The following is an 8,913-nucleotide window of genomic DNA, read 5'->3' as shown; positions in this document are numbered from 1 at the left end:
AACCACTGAAGATACTTTGAGAGCCAACCAATGTTATGATATCTACATAGGCAGAAGCTTCACGGTATGGAGAGCAAGGGGGAACCTTCTTGTGATTTAGCATGACTTTAATCAAAGCTTTCTACAAGGACTTGCACAGAACTATGACTGACAGATGTATTTTTCTGATCTTTCAGTTAGCTTCATCGGCTCACTCAAGCACACTTGGAACAGAATTGTGTACTGTATACTTGGTAGACTATACATTAAATGAGAGACTTTGCTCTGAGGCCCTGCTCCCCACGCTCCATGGGGAAAAGGAAGCAGGAAAAACAAAACTCATAGAGTTCGACAGCTACCGAGGCAACACTCGCCATTTACAATATAAGCCCAAAGAGTTTTGCAACACAACTATATATTAATTTAATAAAATACACAATATAGCTCTTATACACTCAACAATTTGGCTCATATGCACGGAATCTGCAATAAATCAATAAAAATATGTCATTTGATGTAAACACATTGAATCTTCTTACATCTGCACATTTAAATGGTCATGTGATTTGTTATGTCTAAGTCTTTTTTTTTTCACGTTCCTGAGCTATTTTAGTGTCCAAAAACTGAGTAAAACATTTTAGTTATGTTAATTTTCTCTCAGTATTACTACTCAGTGATAACCCATAATTCAGAACTGTTCAAATGTAAAATAAACTCACCATTACTTATATCTTTGTTGGACACTAAAATGCTAAATAGACATTTTTAAATTTTCAAAATTTTCTTCTTTAATGAAGTGAATAGGTCTACATGTGTTCAGGACAACACAGACTATATCTTTTTACATTGAACTTTTATATGACATGAGGTGTCTTACAAATGACCAAGGGTTTTTGTAGTTTTATCTTTTTTTTTCTGTTTTGTTATTATTACATATTTTTTTTCTTTTGCTTTCTGACTAATGGTATGGAATGGTCTTTGTGTTTCTATGCTTGGCAGGTACTTTATACAGAAATGTTTACCACAAATATGTGTTAATGTTTGGTGTAGCTTGGACTACTGCAAGGTCTTTTCGGGACTTTCAGTAGAAGCCTGTGATGTCAGCTAGTAGTCCACCACAGATAACAAATATGACCCTGCTTTGTATGGGTTTATAGGTAAACAGTTAAGTCAGCATCAATCTCGTGGGAGGACAGTCTTAGAGTGATCAGAAATACGTTAAGTCTCACACTGCATACCTTCCTAACAGATTGTCAAAAGGTAACTTGTCTCATCCTCCTTTTTGTGTCTTTCCAATTTCTTCTCTCTCTCTTTTCTCCTTTCTCTTTAAGCATCATTAATTCTGTCCTAATATAAGTTTGGTCAAAACCATTGTTATTTCTGTAAAAGAAACAGCAGTGAAAAGAACATACTTGTGGGCACTTCAGATGTTCACTAAAAGCCTTAAAGCAGCACTGGTCCTTTGCCATCCCTGTAAAGTGGGTTTTCACCGGAAGTGATCATTTTCAAATCAACAGAAGAGACAAGAAAACACCAATGCCTTTTCCCCCTCACTTTCTCACAGCCACAGGGTCATTTCCCCGGCAGTCCTGCAAGAGCTTATCAATCTCTCTCACAACTTCTTCGGCATCCACCGATTCTCGGCCCAGATCTCTGGTGGGTTGCTCCAGCTGCTCCAACACAGCTCCCATCTCGCTGGAATCCCTACTGGCTCTGGAATGCACATCCGCGAAGACCCTTGCCATCTGATCAGAAGCCATGAAGGAAGGGTCTCTTGGCTGCTTACTGGGTGAAGGGTACTGACTGTCAGTGGGCAGGTAGGAGCTGCTTGCTTCTGCTAAGGGCCCGGGTTTTGCTTCACAGCCATCCAGGGAGCCTTTTGTTGAGGCGCAAGGCTCAATGCATGCCTTGGTTGGGCTGCTAGATGCTGAGGGGACCTCTTGGAGGAGAGGGCTCAGGGCACGTTTGGCTTTTAAATAAGGTTTCACATTGGCAATGAGAATCGTGTGCTCTCGCTTGTCTTTTCCAAATGTACAAAAAGTCTTTTTCCCAGTGGGATTCACAGTTTCGTAAGTCTCAGTCTCAACATTAGCTTCAACTGTGGGTACAAAGAGATTTGTGCGGTAATCTGCATTTTCAGCCTGATTGGCTGCAGGGAACTGTGGCATCCAACACCTATCAGAATGACCAAGCACTCGGCATTCATCTGTGCAATTAATGCACTCTTCTGGTTCTGCAAAACAAAAGAGAAAACAACAATCCGATCATTTAGAGTTTCCTTGCCATTTCTACTTGAGGCTGTGATCAGCTCTCAGTGGGCTTGCTTGACCTCTGCTCTCTTAATTAAAAAGGAAAAGAAAACAATAATTAAAACATTTCAGGATGGTTGCATAAACCTGCTGGTTGAGACAATGGTTTTATTTTAAGTCTATTCTCTAGATATTAACGAATTCCCATAGCCTGGGAAGAAGTAAAATGTGGTCATGGGAGAGTGATTCTCTGTGGAATACACCATCACTGTAACCAGATCCCCTGGGGAATTTAGTCTTTGTTCTATGTAACCCGTGCTGGAGAGAGAGAGCTTCAAAAAGGATGGTCAGGATTCATTTTGTTAAATCAAGTAAGAGGGTAAAGAGTGGATCACAGATTTTCATAATAAGTTCTAAGATACTTTAAAAATATTTGATCCTTATATTTGCAATTGTTACATTGGTGACAGTCATGAAATAAAAGGGTTCCTTTCATAGCTGACTTTTACCCTACTGAGAGCAGCAAATGGAATTTCCTATCACAATGTATTATGAATAAGCTTGTCAAAAGGGCACTTTCCTGTTTTATTATATATGCATGTGGATCTTGTAATCAATTCCCTTCACTTTCAGTTTTTGTTTTTGGCGTAAGTGGGTGAAAAGGGCTTACTCAACAGGTATAGTTCAGAATAATGACACTTCATGATTTCCTGCTCAAAACAAAAATGTCTGCTCTGAAGACTTGTACATCTCTTTTTGACAATAGACATGTTGACAATCTATGTAAAGCATTATTTAATGATTCCTATTTTAAAGATGGTGATGAGGAAACACGAAGTAAGATGCCTTCGCTGTGATGGTAGCTATGAACTCCCTACTGGGTCCAATATTTTCAACCATGTATTTGAATTACACCTACTCATTTGTTCCTTTCCTCTATGAATGGTTACTTCCCTTTTGTTTAATGATGCATTTTGATCGGGGACTACTACTAGGAGAAGAGGATATTTACAATTTACCTCCATGTGATGGGAATAGAATTCCCTACACATTTAGGAGCCCTAGGGCTTGCCTTTTAATTGATGCTAGATGATCCCTACAATACATGGTACACTCTACAAGGAAAGAGAAGTCTACAAGCAATGCATTTGACATAGGAAAACAGCAAATTTGAAATTATTTGTATGGTAACTTTCAAAGTCACAAGAAACATTTGATTTTGTACTTAAAGTCCATAGAAAATTTATCATCAGTCACCAACAAAGCGTACCCACAAACTACTTTACCAGAAGAAACTTCAGCCATGGAATAAATACTGTTTTATGAAGTGCCAGAGTAGTACCTTGACAAGACAAACATCATAGCATATATTATTTACACTTATGAAAATTTAGAAGTATTTATGTTGCTTTTGCACATAGTTTAACTTACCATTTTAATGAATTATTTTCCTTGGAAAAATGAAGCATTCCTTTTTAAATTTATTATGTAAAGCAGGAAAGAATCTTTAGTGGTAGTCTGAATTATGCATCAATAGAGTAATACAGACTTTGTCTGGAAGCCTGGTAAATGGGACATGAACTACTAGAGACGAACCTAGAACTCAGAAAAAATTATATTTTTAATGCCTTAATGGTTTGATATGAGGTATTTTCTTTAGGCTTTCTGGTCTGAATGGCATCACATGGCTTTGTTAATGTTTTGTATCCTTTGGTTCCAAGCATTTTACCTTAAATGATTTACAACCAATACACTCTTTTTGAAACATACCAACATGGTTTCGTATTTCAGTATTGACTAGACTTCCATTTCAGCTATTTACATAACCAGCCCTGAATGAACTCAGCATGGATTTAGGGTCAGAGAAAGAGATAGACTAATGCAGATTTAAAAAAAAAATGTGCATCGACCCTGACTTTGAAACCACCAACATGAAACAAGTGTTTGTGCTCCACTGCTGCACTTGCCCAGAGTTTTTTACTTGACTCTTTTCTGTCACATCCAGGGAAGCAAATTTAACGTATTGATTATGATACATTACAAGTTCTTCAGCTTGTGATTACACTATAATTTTGACGCCAGCAGTTCACAGACAGTGAGGAAAATCGAATGGCATTTTTTTTGTATAAACAGCAGAAACTATGAGCATAAAGTTAACTGTAACTGCAAAAGTTCAAGTAAGAATTAACGAGTAGAGCCTTCCTGAACGAACTTACATAAACAGACACGTAGGTAGATGTAAAAAGAGACATGGTCCCATTGAGGAAATAATTAGCTAGAAAGAAAGTATTAGGCAAAATGAAATAATTGAAATTAAGAAAGGAGAAAATAGTAAAAGGTTAGAAATATGAAGGGAAGGAAGAGGAAGAAAAGGATTGAGGCATCGGTAGATGAACAGAAAGGGAAAGAGGGTGGTTATGAAGGTGAACACTTAAAGGATGGTTACATCTACTGGGAAGATAGCAGCCACATGTACCCCATCTTTGGGATGTTTTAAATCTCCTCAAATAAGCTAACTGTGTGATACCAAAGATAAAGCAAATATTCAGTCAAGCATTACAGCTATCAAAGAATTTAATCAAGTTGTACTCTGTGTCTTCAAAAGAATGGACAAGCAGAATGTAGTATAGTAAAATTGCAAGAAGCAGATCATATGGACATAGATTTGAGGATTGTCTTAGACAAGTAGAGAGGCCCTGGGCATTAGAGCTCACACCAGAGTTGTTCTGATCCAATTTATCTTCTAATTTGAGATTATCTAGAAATAATTCTCTCTTATTGTCATCCTTGCTTCATGACTACGTGGTCATTATTTCAAAGAATGTGACCCTTCTTGGAAAGACAGCAGAGCCCTAAAGGTATACACGTGACAGAAACTGTGGAATTAAAAAAATATATCGGAACATCCACAAATAGAGGTTACAGAGTCTGAACTCTTAAGTATCTAATTCAATGAAACGCCTCCTGACAACCAACGAGCTTCAATCATTTCCTTGTTAGTAAAATTCACGTTCAGCTGAATGTGGTACATTCCTGTAGCATTATGACTTGAAAGAGTGGGGATGATAACTGTGGATTTCAGAACAGTCTGGATTGGGATTTTGCACTACATTTTCTCAAAATTATATCTATTAAAACCAGCCCTCAAGAAGCCAAGGTTGCAGCTCAGCTAGGTCAGCCTGGCCCACATAGTGAAATTTTGTCTCAAAAACAGGAAAGAAAGATAGAAATGTAAAGGAAACACACCATTTTAATTATCATCTTCATTGTATCGTGATGAGTGTGAAACCAGTGTTTAGGTCAACGAATTAACTGTATTTAACTTCAAAATTTCATAATTAAACACTTAGATAGTTGCACTTTTAGCAGTCTTAGTGAAAGGCTATGTATTATTTAACCTTTATATTGAGAGTTTAATCCTAGAACATCACTCCATCATCAGACATGCCTAGCCATTCTGATGCTCAGTGAGGAGTTGTCCACAGCTACTGTGAACGTTCAAATTAAAGCCAAGATGGTGAAGCCAGGAAGGGTTAGCAAAGAAAAGTGAACCTTTGTCAAATATAAGTAGTTCTGCAAAATCTAAGTGATTCCCCAGAGTGCCAGATGTGTGTGTGTGTGTGTTTATATATGTCCACTATAAAGAAAAACTGTTGAGTAACTAAACACAATTATCTTAATTCAGAGTGAATTTATTTAATTTTTCTTTTCTATCTTGCTCCCAGGCAGAAACTTACCTCAAATTATAAATTTAAACCCATTCCCTTTTCTTCAAAGCACTATACAGAGCACTTAAAGGAAAATACGTGACACCAAACCTGTCACCAGTGGCTTAGGAAAGTTGGAGAGGACATCAGAGAATCCCTCCTCTTAGTTTCAGATATACATGCTACCTCCAAAGTTCACATGTTTTTATACCCGAGAAAAAAAGTTTCCAGAAAGAGCAGAGAGTTTCCAGCATCAGATATACATATGCCTTCAGTATCCCACTCTGATCTACTTAGAGATATGTACAATGAAGAAATAATATCTGTGACACAGATGTTTGCAAATCTGTGTGTCAATCAGGGTGTGAGTGAGGAAGTTCTGCAGTGCAGTAGCAGTAGGGAGGGGTATTTAAAACTCTTCTGTGCTTTGTGACTACCAACAAGATGTTTTTATTTCTGTTTTGTAAACAGCTTTAAATAGGCATAGAGCTTTTCTATTAAAGCAGTGCTTGGTAGTGCATCTTATAACATTGTAAAATTAGAGTTGTTTCCGAGCAGATTGTTGTATAAATAGAAGCACACTTTTTTTATTCTCATTTTATTTTATTTCTAATTTATCTTTTTCACCAATATAAGCTTTCATAACACCTATCAGCTGTCTGGAAAAGTGGGATAGGCACTGACGTCTATTTCCAGCTAGCATGGTAGCTTTTAAGTTAGTACTACAGTATCTAAGCACAGTATAGGTCTCAGATTCTCATCTACTTGCAAATTTTAACAAAACAAGATCTTTGGCCATGGATCAGGACATATAGCTTCCTACACCAGCTTGCTGTTGCTCTCTTTTCTTTTAAATCTTCTGTGCATACATATAAATGTACATATAAGGATGTACACGCTTCTCTAGGAGCAGAGCAAATTCCAATTTCTTCAAGTACATTCTTATAGATCAGGAAAAAGGATCACTGGGAACTGCGGAATCCTGTCAGAATACAGTTCAACAAAGCTAAGAAAGCAGGTTTCTTTCACTAAGTTGGTAGACTTGCAACATCCTGTGAAATGACACTTCTCTAACATAAACAGTGTTTCCCCTCCCCCCTCTTTTGGCTGTTATTATTCACTAACTTCCCTTTGCAATTCTGTAAATCCCAAAGAGCTTGTGGTGACGATGTGAGTCACTACAGAAAATTAGGATCGTAATAATCTATATCCGTAGAAATTAATTCCAGTTATAAGTTTTGAGTCCCTATTTGCTTGAATATTTGATAAAAATAAACCTGGTTTCACTCTTTCTGTCTGTGACTGGAATACAGATTTCACTTTTGGTATTATTCTGAAAAATGGGAAGCCAAGTTACTTTGCCAAAAAAACTATTCTTTTTTTTTTTCCTTTCAGAATAAAAAAATTCGCTTGATAGATAATATGAATACTCTGAAAACACAGTTGTATTAGAGGTAAGATTTTGCTTAATGAGGATTCACAAAACTGGTGTGCTTTATTTTAGACATGATTTAATAACTGTGGTCTGTGTATTATTCACGACAAATGGAGAATGAGAATGGAAAATTGTGATGGGGAAGAACAAGCACTTACATTCTAGGCAATCTACCATCAGAGCTTAGCATCCCTGTGTTTCTCACTTGGGCACAGGAAGCTATGCTGTTCACTAATCAAATACTGCAACTGATAGGTGGAAGTGAGGTGTCATCTTGCCTTTAAATTTTAATGCGTGAAGTAAAATATTTTGTTATGATACACTTCTTACAGAAGGTAACTGTTCACACATCCTTGATTTAATGAGAAAAAATCCTTCATATTGAGGACAATGAATTTAATTATTTTGTAGTGATTTTTTTTATAAATGATAAGATTTTGGAAATATAATTCACAGAACCAAAATACATCAAAAGAAGCACACGTGCATCATTTGAATTCACAACCAATCCCATTTTCAGACTTTATTTTAGGTGTGGGATGCTATTCTATCTGCTTTAGATAGGCAGAGAGCACATTTTGAAGAGGGGGGTTATTATAATACCATCAAATAGTCAAACCGTGGCGGCATTGAAGTACCAATCCTCAAGCGTGCACCTGCATTGCACAATGCCTCTAAATGTATTGCCACGGCTGCATTCAGGCACCAGAAACCACTGGCCTATATCATTCAAGTGAATCCAATTGCTGCTGAGGATTTGGAGCTGCTTGGAGCAGTAGTGCTTACTCGTCAATGCACCTGCTCACCTTCAGGGATGGTTTTAAGTGTCTGTGACCTCTTGGACAAAATAAAAATGCCTATCAGAGTGGAATGTTTGAATATATATAGATAACATACAGATAGTGCTCAGAGATGAAGAAAAGCCTGAGACAAATCGAAATAAAATTTATGTTACAGAACAAGTGCAAAACAATAGAAGGAAATGTGATATGGAAGTACCTGGTATATAAAACAAGAGACACTAACCCATATTGTGGAAACTTACAGCACAAATATAAGTGTGTCCCACAGCACACTTCTCCAAGATTATCATTTAAAATGTAGGTGCTCTCCTCCCCAAGTCTTCTTATATAGGCACAGCTATCACCTGGGGCAGTAGCAGATGCTTGGAAGTGAAGGCACAGCTAAATGGGGCTATCAATTTCCTAACAGGCACCCTTAGGAAAACTGCTTCTCAGGCTTAATATTGTACAGTGATACAGGTTTGCATTTGTTTTGCGAAAAGGACTATTGCAGACCCTTTACATGCAAAACAATGTAATCACAGTGTTCTAATAGAGAGGTTCTAGGCATGTGTATGGTGTGTACTTCTTCAGTTTCTTTAAAGACAACATGTCTAACGATTCATTGTTTATCAATGTATTAAGCAACTAGTTTGTGTCTAGTATTATAACAGGTAGTGGTTGATGGTAAATTAGTGACTTTCAAATTCACAAGTTTGTGAAATCTTTGCCCATCCTCAAGGAGCTTAAAGAAAAGATAG

At 37.1% G+C, this 8,913-nt stretch overlaps 1 protein-coding gene across 5 annotated transcripts in view; it reads right to left on the bottom strand.

Annotated features, from left to right (window-relative positions):
- Positions 1–377: 377 nt before the first annotated feature.
- The window catches only part of Pcdh17 (protocadherin 17), an 89,982-nt gene continuing 81,446 nt past the window's right edge, over positions 378–8,913 (bottom strand). For all 5 annotated transcript variants that reach the window (XM_029469018.2, XM_085828806.1, XM_085828804.1 and 2 more), the window contains one exon: positions 378–2,212. In XM_029469018.2, the coding sequence (XP_029324878.1) occupies positions 1,530–2,212 (683 nt within the window). In that variant the 3' untranslated portion in view covers positions 378–1,529. The remainder of the gene's footprint in view (positions 2,213–8,913) is intronic.

Source organism: Mus caroli, unplaced genomic scaffold (assembly GCF_978045245.1).
Source record: "Mus caroli unplaced genomic scaffold, Mus_caroli_1 scaffold_12, whole genome shotgun sequence".
Taxonomy (NCBI): Eukaryota; Metazoa; Chordata; class Mammalia; order Rodentia; family Muridae; genus Mus; species Mus caroli.
The sequence above is the reverse complement of the archived record's forward strand: the minus strand, read 5'-3'. Positions and strand labels throughout refer to the sequence as shown.